At 58.7% G+C, this 25,704-nt stretch overlaps 1 protein-coding gene across 2 annotated transcripts in view; it reads right to left on the minus strand.

The window, feature by feature from the left end:
• OSGIN1 (oxidative stress induced growth inhibitor 1) overlaps positions 1–19,415 on the minus strand; it is a 31,814-nt gene extending 12,399 nt beyond the window's left edge. Inside the window, exons 1-2 of one of the 2 annotated variants that reach the window (XM_035024701.1) lie at positions 19,330–19,415; positions 304–406 (exon numbers count right to left, since the gene is read on the minus strand). Coding sequence is in view for 1 of the 2 variants with exons in the window: in XM_035024700.1 (XP_034880591.1) it covers positions 304–553 (250 nt within the window). In the remaining variant the exon portion in view is untranslated. Of the gene's footprint in view, positions 1–303; positions 955–19,329 lie in introns of those variants that run through there. The other variant, XM_035024700.1, reaches the window with a different exon arrangement.
• Between the last annotated feature and the right edge of the window lie 6,289 nt (positions 19,416–25,704).

A 25,704-nucleotide genomic window follows, 5' to 3' on the forward strand; every position in this document is an offset into this window, starting at 1 on the left:
CGGGAAGGGGGCTGCGCCAGGCCAGGTGTGAGGGAGCACCTCCCTCCTGCCTCCGCTCTCGTCCTCGGGGACACGTGTGACACAGTGCATGGACTATGGCAGGGGCAGCGGGAAGCCCACTGCTCTGGGCCCCGGCTCCCCAGCTCATTCTAGCCCCTTGCAGACATGCTGTGTGACCTCGGCTGTGGCCCACCTCTCTGGGCCTCTGTTCCAGCATTCCCGGACACTCGGAATGTGCACCCCCACACGCCAGGAGCCCAGGGACCGCCCCAGCCGGGGGAGGGCAGCTCCCCTCTGACGTACCTCTTGTGCGGGCTGCATCTCTCCCCGGCAGCCGCCTGGCTGTGTCCACTTCCCCATCCCAGGGCTCTGGACTGCAACTTCCCAGCGTGTTTGGATGTGTAAACTGAGGCAGAGAGAGACAACCCCGAGTCAGAGACTCCCACCTGCAGCGTCTCAGCCCCCGTGGGACGAGGCTGAGGCTTGGGGTCCAGAGAGGAAGGCCTGGGAAAGAGGTGGGCTCCCGGGTCCCCCATCTTTGGGTCTGGCCCATCCTTCCTCCCGACCTGCCCCGCCGCCCCCGCTGGCTCTGACTCCTTTTCCGGATTTGGAAAATTTGCTGATACAGAGAATTGTGGGTGAGATGTGGACTTTCTTCCCTGTCGCCTGATTTTCTGCCAGGAGATTGTGGGAAATAGAATGTGTTGAGTTGCTTCCCAAAAGTTCAACCAAGACAAAGACAGATAATGTCACGGGCAACAAAGGGATGATGGTTAGGCGGGGCCATGGGGAGGGAAGGAGCAAGGCAAGTTGTCTCGGGGTGACTGGCTCTCTCGGACTCTCCTGGGGGCCCTGATCCCTCCACACCTGCCTGTCCTCTTCTCCACTCCCAGTTCAGGTGGCCGGTAAGCCTCTGGATCCAGAGGTGCCGAAACTAGGGTTGCAAGATGTAGCAAACAGCATTACAGGCACACAGGCCACTGAGTTTCAGATAAGAAAGAGGTTTGAGGGCGTCTGGGTGGCTCAGTTGGTTAAGCGACTGCCTTCAGCTCAGGTCATGATCCTGGAGTCCCGGGATCGAGTCCCGCATCGGGCTCCCTGCTCGGCGGGGAGTCTGCTTCTCCCTCTGACCCTCCTCCCTCTCATGCTCTCTGTCTCTCATTCTCTCTGTCTCAAATAAATAAATAAAATCTTTAAAAAAAAAAAAAAAGAGGTTTGAGTGTAAATATGTCCCACGCAACATTTAGGATACACTTACACTAAAAAAAAAATTCTTTTTTCATTGTTTATCTGAAATTCAGTTACCTGAGCAGCCTGTATTTGGCAAACCCAGCGGTAAGTGTAAAATACACTAAATTTTGAACAGTTAGTATAAAAAAGGGAAGGTAAAACATCTCATTAATAACGTTTATGTGGATTACGTGACAAAGTGAAAATATCTTGGACATCTTGGGTTAAATAAGGGGTATTATTAAAATTAATTTCACCTTTTTTTTTTTTTAACGTATTTAATGTGGTGACTGGAAAATTTACACATGGGGCTTTCATTCGCCTTCTCCTGGACGTGGGCTCCAGCTGCTCCTGCCAACTGTGACATCCCTGGATTCAGCAGCGGAAGTCCCTGGGAAACCGCACTGGTTGGGCATCTGGAGCATTCACTGCAAACAGCTGGGCAGTGTGCCCTGGGAGGGGTGTTGCCCTTCTCAGCCTCAGTTTCCCCATCAGGGCACCGGACTTGCAAGGTGGTGCCGCTGAGGGAGGGGCCCAGCACTAAGGAGGAGCTCAGACACAGCAGCCCCCTGCATGTGCTTGGGAGCTGGGGAACCAGTGGAAGGGAGGATAGGGTAGCCTCAGGTGAAAGCATCCCCTGTGCCCCCATATCAGAACTACCATTTCTTGCTCCCTACAAAATCCTAGGACTATTCCCAGGGGCTGCTCCTGGCCCCCTCCTCCTCCCTTCTCCCTGGTGGCCATTCCCATAGCATTGCCACTTGCTGGGCACCTTCAGGCTGTAGACGGAATATTCTTCACACACAGCTGAAGCTCAGAGAGGCCAGTCTTGAGCCTGAGGTCACACAGCATTAGCGACAGAACTGGGGCTTGAACTCAGGGCTGGGACTGCCGAGTCTGGACACTTCCTGGGAAAAGGCAGACAGTGAACTAGCGAAGGAACAAAGTCTCCTTCCTGCCTGGAGCAAAAAGGCATGCACAGCCTCGAGAACTCTCCAGAAAGGCCTACCTACCACCATGGTCGCCCTTGGTCTGAGGTGCCCACACTGAAAAGGTGTTTTGGGGATTTGGTGCGTTTGGTCCGGTGAGGAAAGGCTGCACGGGCTACTGTTCTCCCATTCTACAGGTGAGGAAGCTGAGGCCCTGGTAAACATGGCCCCGAATCACGGCCAGCAGTACGGTGGGACTGTGACCAGGTGCCCTGGCGCGACGAGACCAGGCCCTTCCGGCACATGACACCAGAGCTAATATTTGCCTTCACCATTTACAAAACTTTGTCACCACCTTATCTCCTCGACTCTCCACAACCAGGGGGCAGGCAAATATTTTCAATAACATGTTGAGTTGACAGATGAAGAAGCCGGGGGGGGGGGGGGCTTGCCCAAGGCCACTCTTCCCCATGAAGTGGTGGAGGGGACTGAGATTTAAGTGTGTCTGGTGGCAGATGGCCCCAGGACAGGGGTGTGAGCTGCCAGGGCCTGGCCCAGCCTGGGTTCATGACCCAGGGAGTTGCCATAGAGCCCTGTGGGAAATGAGGTCAAAGCTGGAGGAGGCCTGCCCCCCCCCCCCCCCCCCGCCCCACAGAGAGACCGGGGAGGTCAGGAGCCACAAGCAGAGCGTGGGGTCGGCCCCCAGAGGAGAGTCTGCACAGAGGGCAAGTCTGGTGGGGGGGCTCAGCCCCATCCCGCAGCCACACTGTCTGCTTCCTGATTCACTCCTCCTCTCCTCAAAAACTAGGGGGACAGTTATGGCAGGAGAGTGAACATGCCTGCCCTACAGTCAGGGTGGATGGGGGCCCGGTCCAGGAGTCAGGCCAACAGGGACTCTGCCCCATCACCTTCAGCTGTGGGACTTAGGGCAAGTGCCTTAACCCCTCTGAGCTTCCCCTGCCTTGTGTGTGCGCGCCGCAGATGGCCGAGAGCCTTCTCAGCCCCGCCACTCACGGCAATCGCCTGGTGAGAATTTAAAGCTACCCTGACACCGAGGCCCCCGTCCCAGCGATTCTGACCTGCTGGGCTGGGGTGCGGCTGGCCCCGGGGAGTTTTACCAGCAATTTGCTTGTGCAGCGGGGCTGGAAGCCTCTGTCTTTGCGGCTGTTGGGAGATGAGCTGAATCAACACAGACGGAAACCACCTGGCCCGTGGAGGGCCCAGCACGCGAGTGTCCCTCCCAGCCCGCGGCCTGACCTTTGTAAGCCACATTCCTTGTGCAGTTCTGCAAGAGTCATGAGGTCTACAAGGGAAACACATCTTCAGAGGAGCCGGACCACCAGGACGTCAGGGACTGGCTGGTGACCCCGGTGGGGGTCTCGCCGGAGCCCCAAAGCACCACCGACTCAACCACTGGACGAACCCCGATGTCACCTTGCTCATTTACCGTGACTCGGTTTCCCCAACTCAGTTCTATGCCACTGACTTTTGACCTCAGTGGAGGACTTGACATTCGCCCCCTTGGCACATCGTGTCATGCATCTGCACCACCATCCCGTGAGCCAGTCCAGTCCCGGGGCAACCCCCACGTGGGAAACAGCTCCGCTAAACTGGGAGACCCCCCTCTCTCCCCGACGGCGCTGATATTACCAGCAGAGGCTGCGAGTGACCTCCTTGGCCGCTGCTGACCGCGGGTCAGCGAGTGGTGGCGAAGGCCCAGACAGAAATACTCTGCAGCCTTTGGAAAGAGCAGGTCGGGAGCCAGAGGCGACGTGGGAGGAAGCTCGGGATGATAGAAGCAGGAGGGGCAGCCTGGAAACTGGGGTGATGCCCACCCGCTGCAGGGGCCCGGGGGCTGGAACCGACCGGGACTGGGCAAAGAGAGGAAGCGAGGCCAATGCTCAAGGCCAGAGAGTCTCAGATGGCTTTCATTTCCATTGCCTTCGTGTCATAAACAGCAGTAATCAGCCTGAGTAAAAACTATCTGAGACAAGGACTTTCTGTGTTTTGTTCTGTTCACTGATGCACTGCAGGTGTCTAGTGCAGGGCCTGGGACACAGTGCTAGCTCAGATAATACTGACTAAACAAATTAATGAATCTCGTGGCTTTCAGACTTTCCTGATAGACTCCTAAAACATTTCTGAGCATGAATAAAGCCCTCTTTATATCCTATGCTTCCTATCATCTGGGAGGACTGGCATGCCTTGATATATTTAAATCTTAGACCAACTGTGAATTGGCCAAGGTTGAAGACAGAGCCCTGTGCCACACCAGTAGAGACCCTTCCTCCAGTAGACATGGTTCTGATTGGCGAGGGGGGGTGAGGGAATAGTGTGGAGTCAGAGACCCTGGGTCGTACATCAGCTCTGGAGCTTAGAAGCTATGTGTCTTTGGGTGGGTTACTTCACTTCTCTGAGCCTCAGTCTCCTTATCCATATAGTACCTGGCCCCCAGGTAGCTCTTGGCCTGGCTTGCTGTGGGTTCTCAGGGGGTGGTGGCCACCCCTCACGTCTGTGTACCCCCATTCGGACATTCTCATTCTGGGCGCCATTCACGTGGCTCCGGGCCTGTGCGTTTTCCAGCCACCCAGCCCACGCCCCATCGCCCCCTGAAACTTCCTCGAGGGCAGGGGTTCTGAGAATGTGGTCCCCAGAGCAGCACTAGCAGCACCTGGGAACTTGGTAGAAACGCAGGGGCTCAGACCCCACCCAGGCCCCATGAGATGGGGGAACCCGCAGCCTGCATTCTCAAGAGGCTTCCTGGTGATTCCCTCGGGTTTTTGAAGGGCTGAGGGAAAGGACGAGAAATTCCATCTGTCTGTGCCTACAGATGGAGCCAGGCCCAAGACAGCCATGTGACTCCACTGCTCTTGGGGAACCCACGCTCAGCCCTTGGGGTGCCGCTCTTCTCTCCCCACAGGCTCGGAATCCCTAAGTAACCTGCGGCCTGGGGCTGGAGCTTTAGCATGTGCCTCATCCTTCAGGAAACTGGGGCCCCCCATGCTCGTCCCTGCCCCTGAGGGTCCTGCTGGGGGACTGGGAGCCCCCGTCCCCTCGGCACCCCGAGAGGTGGGCTTGCAGCATCAGGAAGCCCTGCAGACTCTGGGTTGGCCAGCCCCTCCACCAGGCTTCCAGGCCCTTCTGGCGGGGGTGTGGCCCATCCGAGCCCCAATGTATTGTCCGGGACCCAGGGGCCAGAAGCTGCCGCGGCTGCCGGGCTGTTTTCTCCCTGGCAGCTATGGCTGTTGCCCCTTGGTCCCTGGGGAGTGGGGGCATCACTGTCTTTGTTTACTTTGGCTCACACGCTGCTAAAAAATGTCATGTTTGCCACTGTTATCAGGCTTTACCAACCCTCGGGGCCTTGCCTTCTCGGGCAGGTGGGGTCAGGGCCTCAGTGATTTAACTTAGTGTCAGGTGACTAGACTTTTCCCAGGGACTGGACAGGAGGAGAGAACAGCCCCAAGAGCATTCTGCACGATTCTCCCCCAAACGGCGCCCGTGCCCAGCACAGAAGTCCTAAGAAGAGGGCTTCGGGCTCCAGGGCCAACACAGAGGCAGGATTCCAGAGCCCTGTCCTTTCCCACCGAGGCCCCACATGCCTGCAGAGTCTCTTAGAAGCTTACAAATGGCACAGGAGAGCCTGCATTCCCCTGCTGGACCACCTCCAGGGGCTCCCCCGCTGCCCCCAGGCCCACCTAGGCCTTAGCACAGGCAGGCCCCTGCAGGAGCTGACCTAGAAAGGCCTCCCTGCAGGTCTCTGCCTTCCCCCCAGGCCCCGAGGGGGTGTGCTCTCTGCTCTGCCCACCATGCACTGCCTTGCTTTCCTCTGGTTCTGGGCAAACCTCTCGAGCTCTGTCTCCATTCCGCTCAGACCAAGGTCGGGGTACTGGCACTTGCATTTCCAGGGCCCTACTATGTGCTGGCTACCAACGTGCATGCAGCACCCTGTGGCAGTGAGCAAGGACACAGAGGGCCAAGAACATTTTCCTGGTGGCGGGGCATTTGCTAGGCTGAGAAGCCTGGGAAGGAGAGAGGTAGGGAGGGGGCAGTCAAGCGCTGTCGTGCTACCCGGGGGACCCGTGGACCTCTCCAGCTGGGCACAGAAGGTTGGGGTGTGGGGACCAAGGGGTCTTGGCTGGGATGTAAGTGTCGGTGCTCAGAGGAGCTCCCAGAGAGAAAAAGGAGGCCAGGATGGAGCCGGCCGCGTCCCCATGGCTTGTTCAGATGCATGAGCCCCCCCACCCTGGGGGGATGCTGTCGGGCTCTGAGGTGGAGCCCAGCGTGCTCAGAGGATGCATCTTCACGGGGCCGGTGACGTCCCCCCTTTGGTTGTGACTCTGGAGCCCCCCGGACCTCAGGTAGACCCTATGAGGATCTTGCAAAGCAGCTTAGAGGTCTGCCTGGTTCCGGGCCAAGGTGACAGGGACAGGGACAGAGCGGGATTGGGGGGGAAACAGAGGGGGATGGAGGGGGATGGGACTACCGGCGGAGAGCAGAAGGCCGGGACCAACATGAGGATGGTAAGAGCTACCACCGAGTCCATCCTAGCTGGACCCCGGGCTGGTGTTTGAGGAAGTAACTCCCATTAGCCACATTTACAGATGAGCAGACCGAGGGGCGGCGAGGGGCCTAGCCTGGCGGCCTGTGTCCCTGGCGCCCGGTTCCTTCCCGAGCACAACACACAGCTTCTCGGTGAGTGCTTGTGGTTTCTGAGGAACAGATACCACCCTGAGTTGAGACCAAACAGAACCAACGCTGGCTTCCGGCGGGGGGGTCCTCATCACCACCACGTTCATCACCTTCACCATCACCATCACCTTCAACGCCACCACCAGCAGCAGCCTGGATAGGGGGACGGCAGGATTGCTCCTTAACTGCCCATTGGAGGCGGGGGGCGGTCCAACAGTGGGATGCGGGCACTGGGACCAGTGTGGGGAAGGATGGGGCTGGGACGGAGGCGCCTCTCTGGGGAGACGGTCGGAGCCCCGCCTTGCTCATGGGGCTGCATCCAGCAGGACCCGACAGGCCCCAGGCCCCTTGGACTGACTTCTCCCCAGCATGCCGGGCAGCCCGCCACCTGACCACCTGGCTGCCTGCCCCCTGAGGCACTGGGGTGCTGCCAATGGGCACAGTCATGTCTGGGCAGGGTCCTGGAGGCGCTGAGTGTTTGGGGCCTGTGTGGAGGTGGAGGAGTGACCTGGCTGTTTGGCCTCAGGGAGATTTGCCCAGATGTCTACTGTACGAGCCGGTGGGGGGGGGGGCACCCAGCTGGCCTCACCTCCGGACAACTCCTGCACTTGAGGCGATGCTTCTTGAATGGTGGAATTCAGGGCATGGAGGCTAAAAATGCCATCAGGCCGGGCCTGGCCCCACTCCCCTCACAAGTCCGTGCAAGGATGGGCCTGTCCACCTCTGGCTGTCAAGGACTGCGGACCTGAGTCCAGGCCGCTGTGGCCTTCTTCCTCCTCTGGAGCCCCCGGCCTCCACCGTCCATTTGATCAGGGTGCCCGCTAATGTGTCATCAGCCAGGACTGTGCCTGTGCCCCCCCCAACTCTGAGATCCGTGGCCCACCGAGGGCCTAGAATGGTCAGGCACAGAATCCTGGGGGCGAGGACGCCTGTGCTCAGAGCATGCTGTCCCACGAGCCCAGCACCCTCTCTCCCAGTTGACGAACCTTGGGGAAGTGGTTCCTCCAGGGTCACCCGGCAGGAACAGCCTTGGAAATCTGCCTAGAGCTCTTTTCCCCTCCACAGGTCTGTGACCTCCGGGGAGGGAGCCCAAAGCTCCCCCGGCCTTCAGTGACTCAATCAGCTGGAATTTATCGCTGAGCGCTGTGCTAAGAAGTGGACATATGATGAGCGAGAAAGACCGAGATCATCTTACCCAGCGGGGAGATAAGTGCAGAGGTGTGCAATCACAAACCAACCTCTCTGGCGGGGTCGGGAAAAGCTGCGCTGGGACGGAACAACTGGGCTGGGAACTGAGGGGTGCGTAAGTACTGACTAGGGAGAGAAGGCGTGCAGGTGAGGACAGCAGCAGGTGCAAAGGCCCTGAGGTTGGTAGGAGACTTTTGAGAAAAAGAATGTTCCTGCATGAGGGCGGCGGAGGCTCACAGGACCCAGATCGTGTAGGCTTGGTGGCCAAGGAAGGAATTTGGTCCCCGTTGCCCCCCCCCCCACTCCCCGCCACCGAGAGCAAAGGGAAGACCCCAGAGGAGGGTGACAGGATCAGGCTTGCAGTGTGAAAAGGTGATGGGGAGGGTGAGGGCAAGCATGGGTCAGGGGCTGTGGCCGCTGTCTCAGGAAAGCGTCAAGGTTATAGCCACTTCCTGTTCCTCAGGAAGCAGCTCCTTTTGGGACCCACCAGATTCCAGGATGCTGTGTGTGTGTGGATGTGAGGAGCAGACAGAGAGGTCAAAGTGCGGGGGGGGGGGGGGCTTGCCGTGGGGGGAAAGGTCAGAGGGCACATGGGTGTGGTCTCTCCTCCTCTCCCAAGGTCCAGAGCAATGCGGTACAAAGTCCCATTAGGCCCTCACCCTTCACCTCCCTCCACCTGTCCCTTACCCCGGGCGCCCTGCAGCTCTGCCCACCGGCAGTATTGGTATTTCATATACATATGTACGTATAACCTACACACGGTGAAGCACACACCGAGGTCTGCAGATGTGCTTTCTATGTAACCACCAGCCGGGTCAAGACATGAACCATGCCCAGCCCCCCGAAGCCTCCCCGGGACCCTCTGTCAAACCCTCTTCTTTGTCCCCTGCATTAGTGTTGCCTGCTCTTGATCTTGACATCAGTGGAATCTCCCAGAATGTCCTCTCGGGTGTCTGGATCTTTTGCTCCCCTGTGTGGCTCTGGGATTCACTCGCGTTGATGTGTGGGCCTGCGGTTCCCTCCTTTTTATTCCTGAGCACAGTTCCACTGTCTGCAAACACCACAGCTGGCTTATCCATTTCCTGGACATTTGGCTGTTTCCAGCTTTGTACTGTGACTGTTCCCAGGCAAGCCTTCGTGGGGACATCTGCTTTCGTTTATTTGGGGTAAAGTAGAACTGCTGGGTCACAGGGAGGGCGAGTATGCAAGTTTATTAGAAACCACACATGGCTTTCCAGAGGCTGTGCCCAGCTGGTCTGGGCTTCTGCTGGCCCCCATCAGCGCCAACACCCAGCGGCCTGCAGCGCTTTGCAGGCGGCCTCTGCCCTTAGGCTCACAGTTCCCCAAACACAGGTCACTTCTGTCCTTCCGGACGAACCGTCCTTTCTGCCAGGAGCACACGTCCGTCCACTGCCCTCCTGGGGACAGCCTCCAGGGCCTCTCAAATCTCACTAGAGCGTCTTGGCGACCCGCTGACGTCCCCCAGGCCCTGGCCAGCATCTCTGATCCCACGTTCTCCCGCCTCCTGTAAGCCACCTTTGCTCAGGCTCTCCTGAGCACCCCGAGTTTGCCTTGGGGTGGGGATGGCGGCTTCTTCTCCCAGCTAGGATCTCACAGGCAGGAGGAGGCTGCTATAAACACGAAATAGCTGAATCAGCGAGGCCAAGGCTGGGTGGACACACAGGCAGATGGGACCCCCTTCTGATAAAGCACACACACAGCTTATGCGTGCAGCTCGACGGAGTTTCATAGGCACGGACGCCCGTGGACCGCTGCCGAGGCCAACGCATGCAACACGCCCAGCTCTGCCTCCGATTTTTCTCCCCATAGGTTAGTGTTGCCTGTTTTCGAACTTGCTATAAAAGGAATCACACAGAATGTTCTCTCTGGTCTCTGCCTTCCTTGGCTTGTTCCAGACTCCTCCTCCCGGTCTCCTGGGCCTTGCTGGGTCCCTCTCGGCAGCCACCTGGCCTTTTGATCAAGGCAAACCCTGGCCCACGCATGTCCCCCTGGTCCACCTGGCCACACGTCTGGGCTTGGCGTGACAACACAGCGAGAGAGACACTTTATATTTGTGGGGCAGGAGCCTTAGAGGTCGGCCCCCTCCGGGCAGTAAGTGCGTTCTCACGCTTCAGCACGTGGGAGCTCAGGAAGGTCTCAGACCGCATCCCAGACTCACTGTCTAGGAAAACTGTTTCTTTCCTTTGCTTCAACCCCTGGGGCTTCTGACACCCGATGTGTGGGTGTTTCCTGCACCAACCGAGTCTCATCCGCCAGCTGGGTGTCCCACAGTTCAATCCGTTCCAACAGCAGCTGGAGCTGGCCCAGACCACTCGGGTTAAGGGCTCAGCCCCACAGATGCCCTGACCCACACTCTGACTTGGCTACAATCACAGATTCCCATGACCCCCTCCTCAGGCCCCCTAGTTTTCTAGAGCAGCTCCCAGAACCCCGGAGAACAGTGTACATACGACTACTGGGTCATTACAAAGGCTGTGGTCCTGGACACAGGGGAGCGGCCAGACGGAGAGACACACAGGGTGAGGCCCGACAGGGTCCCAAGCACAGGAGCTTCAGTCCCTGTGGAGCTGGGTGTGTCTACCCTCCTGGCACGTGGATGTGCTCACAACCTGGAAGCTTCCAAACCGCACATCTTAGGGACTTTGAGGGACGCGTCAGCACACAGGCAGGATGGACCGTGAGCTCGGTCTCCCGCCCCCCACCAGGAGGATGGGGGGTGGGGCTGCTGTGCGGGAGCCACCCAGGGTCACCTCACTGGGACAAAAGGCATTCCCATGACCCAGGAAAGATCTCACCAGGGCGTCTATGTCGGAACTGGGGTCAAAGATCAACTATGGCAATAGAAGATGCTCCAGGCACATTTATCAGTCAGAAAACTACAAAGGTTGGAGGAGCTCTGGCCAGGAGCCAGGGGGAAAGACCAAATTTATGCATTTCTTCTATCGCAATGCCCACTCGCTGGGGCAGAACGTTGGGGGGGGGCCTGGCAGCCTGTACTCCCGCAGAACCCCCAGGGGTTCCGGTGCAGCTTGGGTGTGAGAAGCCCTGACTCCCGGCACGTGAGTGTGCTGGCGATGAATCAGGCAGGATGGGAACACTGCTTTCTTTGATACGATGCCATAGTCATTCTAAAGAACGTGGAAGGGTTCTGCTACCCGGGTCTGACATCCTCTGATCCGTAATCAGAGCACCGGCCCGAGCGTCCCCCGCAGACCGGCCAGTTCCCAGCTGGCTGCCTGGCTCAGCACTGATGGGGGTCGAGACCCTGCCCAAATGCCCTTCCCACACGGAGGGAGCCGGGGATCCCAAGGTGTCTTTTGTCACCCCGTCGGTAGAGGCCCGGCACGCCAACTCTTTTCCATTGGTTTCTCCCACATCTGTTCTCTACCTTCTCTGTCCTGCTCTGAGCCCTGGGAGTCTGGTGCCCTGACCGGCTGGCTTCTGTTGGGTTTCATCGAGGAAAGACCGGGGCAGGAGGGCAGAGGGTAGAGGGCAGAGGAGCGGGCGTGGTGGAGGGCTGGGCAACTTGAACAGCCAGCCTCGGGGGCACGGTGGAAAGCCCTAATTAGCAGTGCTGCCCACCGTCAATCTCAAGCTACCGTGGCGAGTTACGACCGCTCCGCACGTGGAGTCAGGGAGAGGCATGTGGGACGATCACCTCGGATGTAGATGACATTGTGACCACAGTGCATGGCAAAATCATCAGGAAGTGAGGAGTTCTGAGGATGGATTATCTTTGTTTTGAATATGATTCACATAATTTTTAAACATGGGGGTGTTTCACAACTGGCACACAAAATTCCCGAAAAGGTCACAATCAGCTCTTGCAAGTAGGAGGGCACAAGCAGGTGTGGGCGCAGCGCTGGCCAGGTGACACCTCGTCGGCCGGCATCAGCCCCGATTCCTCTCCCCGGTCTCCCTCGGTCTCCCTCGGCGGCTCCAGTGACACTCCCCTTGTCCCTTCAGCGCAGGGGCAGAACTGGCTTCCTGCTTTGCCATCCCCAGGGTGCCCCAATGCTTCTTGTTCCCTTCCTGGCTCCCCCAAAGGGCGTCCTGCGAGTGGCAGACAACGGAGCAGATGCCCACCCCTGCTCGCACACCAGCCGACCCGCCCCTTCTTTCTTTTACTTCTCAACCTTCTGCACAAGATGTCATTGGAAGAAATGATTCCGAGACCAGAAACCAGAAACCCCTGGGGGCATGGTGAGCTTTTCTAGGGCAGAAAGGCCCTCTTTAGAAAAGGGACAGCATCCCCGGGGCATCGCGGGCGGGTGTGGAAGCTGGAACTGCCCCGTCTGTCAGGATAACAGTGCACATGGCTGTGGACCGGCCATCCCTTGTGAGGTATTTGTCTTAGAGACAGACTTGCACCCATCCGAAATGATGTCTGTCTAGAGTTATTCATTACGGCATTGTTGAGAAGAGCCGAAAGCGGGACGCAACCCAAGTGCCAGTCGTTAAGAGACTCGTGAAATAGGTTCTGGCACATTCTTATAACGGACTATTTTGCAGCCATTCTTTATGGAGTGACATGAAAGGTGCCCTGTGATGGCGAATGAAAACAGGGTATCAGGAGGTGGTGGAGTCTGCCCCCATTTGTGCAAGACAGGGGAAAGGAAGAAAGCAGAGCATGGGGCAGGGGTGGGGGGAGAGGACGAAGGGGGCGCGGGGGGAGGAGGCGCGAGGAGGACGGGCTGGCTCTCTCCCAGGTGGGGAGGTGGGGACCTGGGTGGCTGGGGACCGACTGCTCCCTCTACACCCGTTTGCACTTTGAGGGCCGTACCATTTCCATGGACTACGCCTGGTCGGCACATAGGTAAAATTCACACATAAATAAGCAAATGCTTGTGGAGTTTCACAGAGGCCTCCCCAACACCTGGGCCCCCAGAACTCGAGCTAGGGCCCCCCTGCCAGCTGACCAGGGCGGAGGCACCCCTCCAGGGCCCTCTAGGCCTCCGCTGGGCTCCATGGGGGCAGGACACCTGAGGTCCAAGAAGGACCCTGCAGTGGTGCCTTCTCCCTGGTCCCAGGGTTTCCAGCCCCCGCCCCCCATCCCATCCTCACTCCACTCAGCTCAGTGCCCACCTGAGCAAGAGAGCAAGCTGGGAGCTGGCGTGTGGAGTGGCGAGCCCAGCCACACCGAGGGCTCGCACGCCCTGTGGTCCAGGGCCTGGCTCAGGGCGTGCTGGGATATTTGTGGATTGATTGACTGCCGGACAAGGGCCCAAACGCTCTGCTGGAACAGCCCTTCCGGTTAGTTCTACAGGAAGCTTGATTTCAGGTGTTTTTGCCTTCCCCTGTGACTCCTCTGATGACCTCGTCTGGGGGGGGGGGTGGCTTTAGAGCAGCATTTCTCAAACTCACTGACCACACACCCTTTCTTCATGGGACATTTTGCAGAACTAGCGTTCCCTGGAACACACTTTGGGAACCCTGGGTTAGTTTAAAGACCTACTGGCACCCTTGAGACCTGGAGACCAGGGACTCAGTGAGTCAAGTACAAGGGTCGGGGCTCGGAGGACTGGAAGGCCTGGGACACCAGCCTGGTCCCCCACTCCAGAGATGTTGATTGAACTGGTGTGGGGTGCGGCCCAGGTGCTGGGAGTTTGAAGAACCCCCCAGGTGCTCCCCATGGGCAGCCAGAGTTGAGAACCACTGTTCTAGGGCTGGCATCTGCGGGAGGGGCAAGAGGATGGCCCTCCTGTGTTGCAATCTGGGGTCACATCGCATCGTCCACAGAAGGTGGAGGTGAAGGTCCTGTTTGACTGGGCACTGACCAATGATACTTGGTTCTGAGCCCCACGTCTTAACAGAAAATCGGAAAATGTCCAGAAAAGAGGAACCCACATGGCAAGAAGGTTCCAGATTGGGTCTTCAGGGGCTCACGCGAGGCCTGTTCTCTCTGGAGAGTTCCTGCCACAGACCGAGAGGCAGAAGGCACTCCTTGGAACAGTGGCTCCACGTGTCCCACCTGCCCTCAGCCCTTTCCATTTAGGGCTTGTGCTCGAAGCCACTCGGGTTTCTCCACTGCCCTGTGCGGCGCTCGCTCCAGGGGAGGCTCCCTGAGGACAGGCGGCAGGTGTTGGCAGGGGGAGGCTGTGGGAGGGCCAATTCTTTCAAACAGACCAGTGACTCCCGGGGTCATGTGCGGGACCGGCTAGCTCAAGGCACATTTCAAGGAGTTCGTGTGCATTTAAGAGGCGGGAGAGGGGTGAGGGGTCAGGACGACCCTGTGGGTTCCCCTGCGGAAGCTGGTGGCAGGGCTCTGTCCCCGAGGTGAGGGCGCAGGGAGGATCTTGCTCTCTGTGCTCACCGTTGTATTCCAAGCCTGGGAGGCTTTACTGAATGGCTGAGGTGTCAGCGGAGGAGCAAGATGAGGTCTGGATTTTGGGGGAAGGTGGGTGGTCAGGGAATGTCTCTGAAGAAGTGACATTTCCACTGAGACCTGAAGAGTGCACAGAGAGTCAGCCTCAGGAAGAGCACTCTAGGCAGAGAACAGCACAGGCAAAGGCCCTGGGGCTGGGAGGCTTGGTGTGAGGACAGCAGTGGGACTGGGGCTGGGGAACGGGGGATGTTTGTGGGCTGAGGCCGGCCGCACGGGGCTTTGAGAGGCAGCGTGGTGAGCAACATGCCTCAGGGGCCACTTCCCAACGGAGTGGCCTGGGGCAAGTGACTTACCAGCTCTGGGCCTCAGTTTCCTCATGGGTAAAACGGGCATTAAAAATAGCAACCATCACCCAGGATTGGGAAGGGCGCACTGTACAGAGAACAGAGCCTGGCATGTGGTAAGCTCTGCTGAAATCCTCGCCGCCAACCTCCCCACTCTCCTCCTCAATGGAGGAGCCCAGGAGACAGGGCCAGGCCTAGAAACCAGGTCAACCGGCTCGGGATTCTGGGTCTTTTCCATTCTGACTGCTCCCTCCCACCTCTCCCTGCGCACACACCCTGATTTGGAAGAGTCTGCGGCTGGCAGAGGCCCAGGGGTTCTGGATCCTGTCCAGGCCCCTAATTGGGAGCTTCTGTGTCTCTACCACTGTGACCACATCCCTGGAAAGAGGATTTGGCGGGCCTGCCCACCCCTGCGGGCTGCGTGCGCCCCAGCAGGCCTGCTGCCTCCTGCCAGGTGGGGAGGAGCGGAGCGTCCCTCTGCGTGATCCTCGGGCTCTGGCGGGGACCGGAAGGGGCAGGCAGCGACTGGCAGAGGGAAGGTGCAGCCCGGCCTCAGCTCCCTGTGGGGCCCGGGACTGCTCCCCAGAACTGCCCTTCCTTCCCTCCAGCTGCTCAGAGTCAAGGCTGACTCCTCCTTGGTTCACACCCAAGTCATCAGCAAACCCCACCAACGCTACCTGCAAGACCATCTGGAGTTTGACCACCTCGCACGACATCTGCAGCTGCCAAGTCTCTGCCCTGGACTGCCACACAGCCTCCCAACCACACAGGGCATGCGGCATCAGTCTTGCTCTGACCACAGCCCATCCTCCACCCAGCTGCTGGGATGACCACACCACCCAAAGCCAGATGGTGTCCCTAGCCCTCTGATGACTTCCCTCTCGCCAGGGGTCCAAACCAGTCCTCTGTGACCTGCCCTCCTCACCCGTCTGACCTCCTCTCCCACCTCCCTGCCCTTCTGGGCTCCTCGCTGCTTTCGGCACACTCCCTCCGCAGGGCCTTTGCACTTGCTATTCCCTGGGCCGAGAATGCTCTTCCTTCAGATGTCTATGTGACTTGTTCCCTCAATTCACTCAGGTCTCTGCTCAAATGTCTTCTCAGTGTATAAAAGGGTAACTCCCACCCTCCTTATCCAGCTGTGTTTCTCTATTTGCCCTCACCACCACTTCATGTACTACACACTAACTTGTTCATTTGTTTGTCTGGACCCCACACTGGGATGCAAGTTCCCTTAGGGCAGGGTGTATTCTCTTCTGTTCCCTGGTGGATCTCGATCTCGAGCCTCCTGGAGGGCCTGGCACATAGCAGGTGCTCAATAAACATGATTACGTAAGTTGAGCCTATGGGTGCTCCTTAAGCAAGAGATCACCAGGGCAGCACTCTCCCGGGCTCCTTCCTCTGGGACTGACCTTTCTGTCACTAGAGACACAGTGTCAGAGAGGTTAGCGCCTACCAGGTGACTCCAAGACCCTGGAGCTCCGGGAGCAGGCACGTGGCTTTCCTTCTGGTGGGGGCCAAGCACAACACCAGCATGGGAGCCACTTTCTGGCCATGGAATCGGGGTAGGTCACATTCCATTCATTCGGCCAGTGTGGGGCTGGTGCTCTGCATGGGCCAGGAGCACGGGGGACAGACCATGCCGCCTGTTCCTCGTGGGGGTTGGAGATCCGAGGAGGGGACGGTGAGCCAAGAAAGGGCAAACGTGAAACTGAGGATGGGCGTGGGGGGGGGGGGGGGCACAGAAGCCTTGAGCCCTGTCTGTCATCAGGAGGTTTTCTGCAAGCGGGGGAGGAAAGGCCGAAGGCATCAGCCAGAGGAGCTGGGCGACAGGGAGATTGCCTGCAGGGGTGGGGGCAGGGAAGGCCGAAGCCAGAGGGGCTCAGGGTGCACAGAGCGGGGAGGGGAGTCTCGGGGGGAGGCAGAGGGGCTCAGGGGCAGGGATGGCTCCCATGGGGATTGCAGAACAGAGAAGGGCCGAAGGCTGTTGTGATGGTCAGCGGAAGTCCGAGGAAGAGGCGGGGTGGGGGAGCGGTGGAGGGCAAGGGCAGAGGAGCTTCGAAACACAGCCAGGCCCCAGGTTTCTCATCTGTAACCGAGGGGTGGGCCTGGGTGCTCTCTGTGGGACTTTCTGCCACAGATACCTGGATGTCCGCTCGCCCAGCCCTGCTCCCGCCATCTCCCATCTCCTGGCAAGTGGCTCGGGGAACGGCCGGAGGGGGCAGCAGGCACCTGCTGGTGGAGATCGCGAGCTAGTCCACGGGAACTGTTACAGTGCAAACCCCACACTCTCTCCGAGGCAGTGTTGAGACCCCATCACATCTCGGACAGAGAGGAGACGGGAGTGGGGGCTCCCCAAGACACGCCCACGTCCTAACCCCAGGAACCTGTGAGACCGTATTTGGAAAAAGAATCTTTGCAGATATAATCAATTAAGGATCTAGAGATTAGATCCTCACGGATTGAGCATGGGCCCTAAATCCAAAGACAGTGTCCTTTTAAGAGAGAAGGAGACTTGACAGACACAGGGAAGCCATGGGACCACGGAGGCAGAGACAGAAGGACCTGGCCACAGGCCAGGGATGCCTGGGGCCCCCAGAGCTGGGAGAGGCAGGAGGGGCCTCCCCTAGAACCTCTGGTCCTGCCCATACTGTGATCTTAGGTTCTGGCCTCCAGAACTGGGAGGATATAGATTTCTGTTGCTCTAAGCCCCCCGCTCACGGTCACGCGGTACCAAAGCCCCGGCCACTCGCACAGAAGGGACCACAGGCACGTGAACATCTGACCGAAAGGCAATTTTGTCCAGGACCACGTTTCCTCCTGAGCTTCAGGCTCCTGCCTGGCGGTACGCCCTCTCCCTGGCCTGGGAGTTGGGGAGGCAGGGAAGGTGGTTCTGGGGGCGTGGCAGGCGCCAGGGCCCCTGGGAGCACCTCCTCAGCTCTGTGTCTACCCAGGACGGAGCCAGAAGTCAGGGGACACGGGGGGCAGGTGTGAGGTGCGGCCTGGCTCTGCTGGGCCTCCTCTGCCCAGGGCTGCAGCCTCCCAGCCCCCACAGCTATGCTGTCGACCTCGGAGGCCGTTTGAAATGGGAAAACACACTGCACAGGAGGAGCCATGTTCTCCCAATCGCGGGCGAGGGGCCCCCGTGTGAGTGGAGTGACGCCGAGTCATGCTACTCCCCAGAATGGCGGGTAGGAGAACGCCCGAGGCCAGGGTCGGGAAGGGCGGCACCGTTTACAGACCACTCACCCCACCAGGGAGCTCAGCACGTCACCCGTTTTACACCACAAGGCAGCTCAGCTTCCCCACCAGGGAGCTGCAATTATAGGATTTTACAGACAAGGAAACTGAGGCACATGACCTTCCCAAGGTCACCCCCCCTTCAGTAAATGGCAAGGCCGGGGTCAGAAACCAGAAGAGCCCAATCTTGGCTGAGCAGCTAAAAGGCATAAAAGGGGCTCCTGACCAAGTCGAGGGCTGAGGGGGTAGAGCAGGGCTGGGGCAACCGGCAGAGCCCAGGGCTAACCGAGGGCCGGACGCTGCCCAGCCCAGCTGTGTGTTCTCTGGGGTGGAACTGGATGACCTGGGTGGGCGGGACCCTGGCCTGGGACTCGGCTTTGCACTGGGGTTCAGTGTTCTCAAAGCTGACTCTCGTGGGCAGCCAGGGGTCGTGGAGGAAGGATGGGAGAGATCTGGGGTCAGATTGCAGCCTGCCTTTCCGGGCAGGAAGCAGGGCCAGTACCCTGGCTGAGTCTCAAATGGGGTTAGCTGGACAGACAAACCCCGGCTAGCGGAAAAGTGTAAGTGAAAGTCAGGCGTGAACCTTCAAGAACAGTCAGGAGCCCAGTGAGGCCACAGCGTCCCTGGCTGTGGGGTGGGTGGGGAGGCGGGAATCGGGGCCTCGAATGTCCTTGCCCGATCTGTGGTCCCTCCGCAGGCTTTGAGGCTCACGCGGTGAAGCACATGGTCTCCTGGGGGGACGTGCTCACCACATGTGAGGCTCCAGCCTGATTTCAGAGACTCTGAGTCAGGAAACCAAAGGCCTCTGTTGGTCTGCCTGACACAGAGCCAAGGTGAGAGGCCAAAGATCCAGAAGGACAGAGGCCTGAGGGCTGACCTGCCCCTGACCGCCTTCTCTCCCTGGCCCCACTGTGGCGGGTGGAGGGGGGCTGATGAGGGCCTCTGGAGCCTGAGGAGGGTGCGGTGCTGGGAGTCGGGAGGGGTAGGCGCCCCGAGGAGAGCCCCTGAGTCTCACTTTGATGGGGCCTGGCGACAAAGGTCAATGTCCTGTTTTGAGCAGCTTCTGCACATATGTGCGGGTATGTGCTGGGGCCACCCACGGAGGAGCTCTTTGCGGGCGGGACGAGTTAGACCATTTTACTGCTGGGGAGACTGAGGCTCAGGGGTCACGGCACTTTCCCAAGATGGTACAACAGCAGGTGCAATGCTGGGGTTCACCCAGGCCACATGCTTGCTGTAGGACTGGAGGGCCAGAGGGCCTAGCTGCCCCTTCTCTGGAGCCTCCTCTTCCTCTCTGGCCAAGTGAGGCCCCCACGGCTTCCCCGGAGAAGGCCCTGCCCCTCCTTGCCGAGGGCCCCCTCCTTACCTGGTGACAAACAGGCTGGGTGCTGCAGGGTGACCGGTGACCAGTGCTGGCTGGGGAGGAGCAGGCACGGTGCAGCTGGTCCTCCTTCAGGGGACACCCCCTCCCCTGACTTGAATGTAGCAACCGGAGAGGTCAGGCTGTCCTGTTTGTCGCATCACAGAGTCCTGAGCTGTGCTGGCTGGGGGGGTCAGGAGGGGAAGCCTCAGAGCGGTGCTGCCCCGGGGGCCTGGCCTGGCCCAGCTCCTCCCTCTGCAGCATCCGCAGCCTCCGGGGGGAACACCACGAGCATGGGCACATCTTGCCAAGGTGAGCCCCAGGCAGGAGGGAGCTGGGTGAGAGGCCCTGCACTTGCATGCTTCGGAGCTCTGGTCTGGGGCCAGGCGCCTCCGTGTTCAGCCCAGCACCACGACCCGGGCACCTGCTCCAGGTGCAGCCTGGAGCCAAGGTCTGAGTCTCCGGAAGACTCGGTCTCCCCATCTGCGGTATGGGAGCAGACCCAGGACACCAGGTCTGTGGGCATCCTGGGCATCTCGGACAGACGGCCCCCCAGGCCTGGGGCAGGGCAGATGGCCTTCTCTACTTACCGGAATCTTCTGGACGGAGTGGCAGAAAGAGAAGCGAGCCACCGCTGATCCCAAACTGAGGCACTGGAACCAGCAGGACGCGGAGGCCTCACCATCACGCGAACAGCAGAGGGAGGAGGCTGCCCAGGGTCCGGGCTCGCCATTGCCATTCGGAAGGGCCCACGAATCATGTCGTCCAACGTTTCCAAGCGTTTTCCCCCTGCAGCCACAGAGGAGTTTAACACACACACAAAATCTCATTTGGGGCGCCAATATGAAAAATTTCAAAATGAAAGAATTCGTTTGCTAGCTTACATCTGTTTTATAGATTAAAATGGATGCATTTACTCAGTGTACATTCAGTAATGGTCGCACAGCTCAGAAGGGATGACGTCCGGATGGGGACCCAGATCTGGGTCCAAATAAAGCAAGTCCCAGCCTCTGTGGTCACCAGCGGTCCCCGGCAATGACAAAAGTGGCAGAAGACACCTGTGTGAAGCTACGGATGGCTTGTGTGTGGAGGTCAGAGATGTAACAACGATGCGTGAACACAGTCACGTCGGGGGGGGGCCCATGCACGACGCCCGATGCGCGGGTCGCTCATAACCCACACCAGCACTGTGGGAAGCTATACTTGGTCCTGCAAGAAGCTCCCGGATTTCCGCTGCCGGAAGGAAAGGACTTGACAGTGAAGAGAATGTGTCTTCCCCTCACTTAATCTGTCGGCACCCAGCCCTCCCTCCGCTCTCCAGCAGCGTCCCTGTCGGATGGGGCAGCACACGGCCCACCGGCCCTCACGGGGCTTTCTGATGCAAGGACATGAAACAAGAGTTGTGGACGGTTTCTCTGGCCTCGGCTGGTGCCAGTGCAGGAGGTGGGTTGAGTTTGGAGGGATGGAGGTGCCGCATGTTGGCTGATCAATCTCTCTGGCATGCTAGCCATCCGGGAAGCCCTCCAAGGTGCCCCCTGCCCGGGGCTGTTCTCAGTACTTCACACCCCCCTTTAGAAGATCAGCCATCAGCTGCTTCCCTAGAGGGGGCTGGCTGCATGATCCCGAGGTCTGGGGCTACAATCTTCACGTTTAGTGGCGAGACTGATGCGAGGATCACACATACTGGGAAGGAAGGGTCTGGGATGTCGGGTGCTTGTTTCGACAAGCCTGCCCGTTTCTGTGGCTGCACGGTACCAAGGGAGAGCTGAGTCATGCAGATGAAAGGCTGCAAAGGCCTAGTTTTAGACCCTTCTCCCAGTGTGTACTTCAACTGAGCAGATCTGGGGCCAGCTTGGGTCTGTTGAGGGCTCAACAAGACCGAGAGTCCCCCGTCCCACAGGCGGACAGGTTGGTGGCTCCGGTGCGCTAAGATCTGATACATTACATTTATGGATAGGCTGGTTTTGCGGCAGTTAATAAGTTATAAATACGATTTTTAAGAAGTTTAATGAATTTGTGGAGCCCCAAAAGGTGCAGAGAGCCTGGACAGTCCCCCCAACATCATTGTGCTCAGGGGTCAGCAGGTTGCACCGGGGAGCTGCCCATCTCCTGTCCACCGAGGGCACTTCCTCTGGCCAGGACGCCTGGTTCCGAGTCCTTCCTGCCCGTGGCTCTCCTTCTGGTCCTCGTCCCTATCGCGAGGCTCTCAAGAACACACCTGGAGAACCTGCCTTCGACGAGCCCGAAGGGGAAGTTCACTTTGTGTGTCTGTGTTCCCAAAGTGTGAGATGGGTGCTAATCTGCTGGCTCTTGGACAGAGCAAGGACCTCACTGGATCCTTTCGCAATTCTTGTTCTTTCAAAAGTCTTTTGGGGACTTTGTGAGTCTGCTTGGTGCCTAGTCTACCTGGAATCCTCCCTGGCATTTACTCACCTCTTTCTTGGGAGGGGAGGGAGGGAGAGGGAAGGCAGCCATGTCTAACTAGGATTTAAGAATACTGGTTTTTTTTTTCTTTTTTTTTTTATTGCATTATTTGTGCTCTGCACTTCTACTTGTGGACAGGAAATACTGAGTTTTTATTTAAGGCAATGATATAAAAAGTCACGATGGTCACCAAATGACCGCAGTTTGGGTCCACGGCTCCTAAATTTAGCAGGATTTGTGATCTGGGCTCCATGCCTGAACCAAAAGTCATGTCCTCAGTTGGCCCAAGTGGAGACTCACCTAAGGGACTGGAGAGGGGATCCTCTGGGACAAATGACCCCACTCTTCCTCCCCTGTCAATGACCTTGATTCTGCATCGGGACCCAAGGAGCTTGCGGTGGGACCACCTTGGGAAAACTGAGAGAGCAGCAGGCTTGGACGGCCCCGGGTCACGCAGCGGCCCTGAGTGTTGTTCCTCAGGCCTTGTGAGAGAAAGGGGGCTTGCTGTGTGGGATCTGGGTGCAGGTCTAGTACCCGGGTCACTGCTTAAGAGCTGAGATTGAGTGCCGGAGCCCCCGAAAGGAAGAGGCAGCACCGCCATCTAGTGGCACACAGGGTGGACGGCGCCCGAGATCCGCGCACTCCAGGCGCAGAAGCATTTTTAGCACCGGAAGGCATCTCTGACCTCCAGTGACAGTGGCCCAAGGCGGAACAGGGATTTGCGGCTCCTTGCCTCTCTACCCAGGAGGGCCCGCTGAGCCATCAGCACTGAGCACAGGCCTGCCTTCACAGCCAGGTGGCGGGATCTGGGGACACCGTCTGGCCCGGGAGAGGTGGGACTATGGAAGAGAAGTGTCTTTTTAATTTCCCTGTGTTTAAAGTCTCAGGGGGCACAGCGGCGCGGGAAGAGCAGGAGCTCCCGAGCTGGCCCCTCACCCTCTGCCCTCCTCGGTGTCCTCAGCTCTCAGACAGGGACAGTCGTGCTCCTTTACAGGCTGCCCCAGGGTCTCCATTCATCATTGCAAGCCAAGGCCCAGGTCACCCCTGCAGGGAAGGGCACTCACCAAGGGCGGCTAGGATTATGGTTCCTGGGCAGGAAGTGGATTTGGAGGAAGCGGCTCCCGTGGGTCCCAGTGGGAAGGAGGGCTGTGTCCCCGTGTCACACAGTGCCCTGGGGCAGGACTCCGTGGGGGAGAGCCAGGGCCGAGGGCCAAGCCCTGCCAGAAAGACCCTGCCTATATGGAGATGTGAGGCTTTGGGCCAGGAGCAGAGCAGGGTGAGGAGCATCCCTCTGCAGGGGGCTGCACTGGAGGTGACCCTGGGAGCCCCGGGGGACCTGCAGCCCAGCCCATGGCAGGAGCTGTGCCAAGCTGCTGGAAAAACCAAGTGGGACCCCTGTCCTCAGGGAGCTTCTACCTAGGGGGAGACACATGCTCGTGCAGCCACCCACACACGTGCGTCATTGGCAGGGGGACACAGAAGGGACTGTGCAAACCCAGACACTTCTGAGAGGTTGTCTGAGCCCATTCCAATCGTCAGGCCAAAAAAGCCCTGATAGCAACGGAATGCCTGGAAGACCACACCCCACGTGCCCCCTCCCCTGCCCCTGACCATGCTGAACACACACTGCCCTCACCCATGACCTCGCGCTCCTGCCTGTTCCGCACGTACCACCACCCCCAGACCTCTCTGTAAAACCCTAGATGTCTGTCTTGTGGGTGGAGAAGGGAGTTGTTAAGGCTTGAGCCCACGCCCCGCTGCCGGCACCCGACATAAATGTCCGTCCTTGAGTTATTGGCTTCTCTTGTGACGATTTAATTCGAGTTTGTTCGGCAACAGTGTTGGCAACCCTGGCCCAGGGCTCTGCTTCTAATTCGCCCAGGCCCTCGGGGTCCCCCGGACTGGAGCACCAGGCCTGGCCTGTTGGTTAGCAGCTGGGAGAGATGGCTAACAACAGGACACTTGCTTTCCACCTCGGGAGAGTCCTGCCCAGGACCCTGCCCCCTTGCCAGAACCTGTGTCCTTCCTCGCCTCGCCTGCCCAGCTGCCCTTCTGCCAGGTGGCTGGGCACCTCCTCTCTGAGGCTCTGCTCGAGCTGTCGCCCTGGCAGTCCCAGCTCCTCCCTCACCAGCTGCTCAGTCCTCCCAGAGCTCAGTTTCCCCAGCAGTAAATCAGAAACATCCTCAGGCCTCATGGTCGGGAGGTGAGGAGAACTACAGGACCAGAGCACAGATAAATGCTTTCTTCCTCCTTTTCTGGATGACAGGAAATTAGCTAGGTGAGAAATACAAATGCCATTTGGAAAAAGACAAAAAACAAGGGCAAGAAAGAGCCACGGGGTCCCCTCTATCAATTTAGCTAAATTGCAAAGAATGCAGAAACTGTCTGTGGTGGGTGGAAATCACCCGGCAGCTGTCTGTTCTAAGAATAGATCCAAAAGGACCTCATATTCCAATGAGAGCTTTAGAATCCAATTAAAAATCAGAGAGATGTTCCCTCCATTTAAATTTTAAACATACTTTACACTTAATTTCAAACAAAGCCCAGGAAAAGCCGATCTTTGCAAAAATGTTAGGAGAGTCCTCCTCCCTACCTTTTAAGCCACATACAGAATCAGGAGAAAGCAGCTCCCTCTGGCTGGAGCGTTAACGCCCCCAAGCCCAAGGGAGGGCGGAGCTGTGCAGTCCTGAGTGAGAAGGGCAGAGGGAGGGAGGGCAGGGAGGACAGGAGAGGCGAGGGAGAGGGAGGGATAGCGCGCCGGGGGAGAAAGAACAGGCAGGCATCAGTGATGCCCGCCTGTGCGGTGCAGAGTGCAAGTTCCTGCCCCTTTTCCTCCGGGAACAGTCACCTTTAGGAATTTGAACAGAAGCCAGAAAACTGCCCAACACTCTAAATTTCCGAATACGGGGAAGAGGCTGGAGAACCTCTTCTATCCAGGTGAACATGACGGTGGTCATTCCTTTAGGCTTCTCAGCGCCCTGAAGTGCCTGTGCGCTGTGGTTACCCCAGTTACAGATGGGGAGACTGAGGCAAGGTGAGGGTAGGTGGCTCCAGCTGTCGGACGACGTGCTGCCTTTCAGGACAGAAAGGGGCCTGTGCACAAGTCTGAGCAGGTCGGCCCCAAGTCCATTAGCACGCCCGAATCGTAATTAATCCCATTTCCAGCAGAGCCCAGGCCTGGGCCTGTGGGGAAACCCTTGTGGTCGGGATGGAGCTGGGGGTGTGTCTGAACTACCGACCTCAAAGCAGGGAGGCCACGGGAGAGGAGCTTGGACCAGCAGCTCGAGGGGGAGGGGGGCCGAGCCTCTCCTGAGATGGGGTCTGAAACGTGGGCTGGGGGACACGGGCGAGGAGCGGGCTCTGTGGTTGGGAGGAGCACAGCTTCAGCCCTGAATCTGGAACGCTATGGAAACGAAGGACAAATTATTGAGCACCTACTGTGAGCTGCCCTACCGTGGGCACCTAAACAGAAGACACTGTGGTCCCAGTGCTTGCCCCGGGTCTGCTGAGAGCACGTGGGACGGAGCCCAGGTCTGGGAGACAGCACGTATACCTGAAGCCAGTGTCCCCCCTGCAACAAGGTCACCTGGGCAGCGGGGGCTCACCAGTGGGCGGCAAACTCAACGCCAGGATCCAGGAACCCGCTGCTGCCACAGTCCTTGCGCAGAGGATGCTGTAAGGGCACCTGGGCAGTCTGATCATCGCTCAGAGGAAGGGGGAGCTGGGCCGTGCCAGCCGCCCCTGCCCTGCTAGGAGCCGTGGTAAGTGTGGCGAGTGCACAAACAACAGGGTTTCCTGTGACCTAAGTGGTGTGAGGTGAGTTTTGGCTCAGTGCAGCACGATACGGCAGCCCAGCTCCCTCCCGTCAGTGATGTGGACTGATCCGTGGAGATGAGATACTCGTCCACCCACATCCATCCCTCCCCGGCTGCCTGGGCCGCTGGGACGAAATAACAA

Source organism: Mirounga leonina, unplaced genomic scaffold (genome assembly GCF_011800145.1).
Source record: "Mirounga leonina isolate KUSES-001 unplaced genomic scaffold, KU_Mleo_1.0 Mir_180, whole genome shotgun sequence".
Classification (NCBI taxonomy): Eukaryota; Metazoa; Chordata; class Mammalia; order Carnivora; family Phocidae; genus Mirounga; species Mirounga leonina.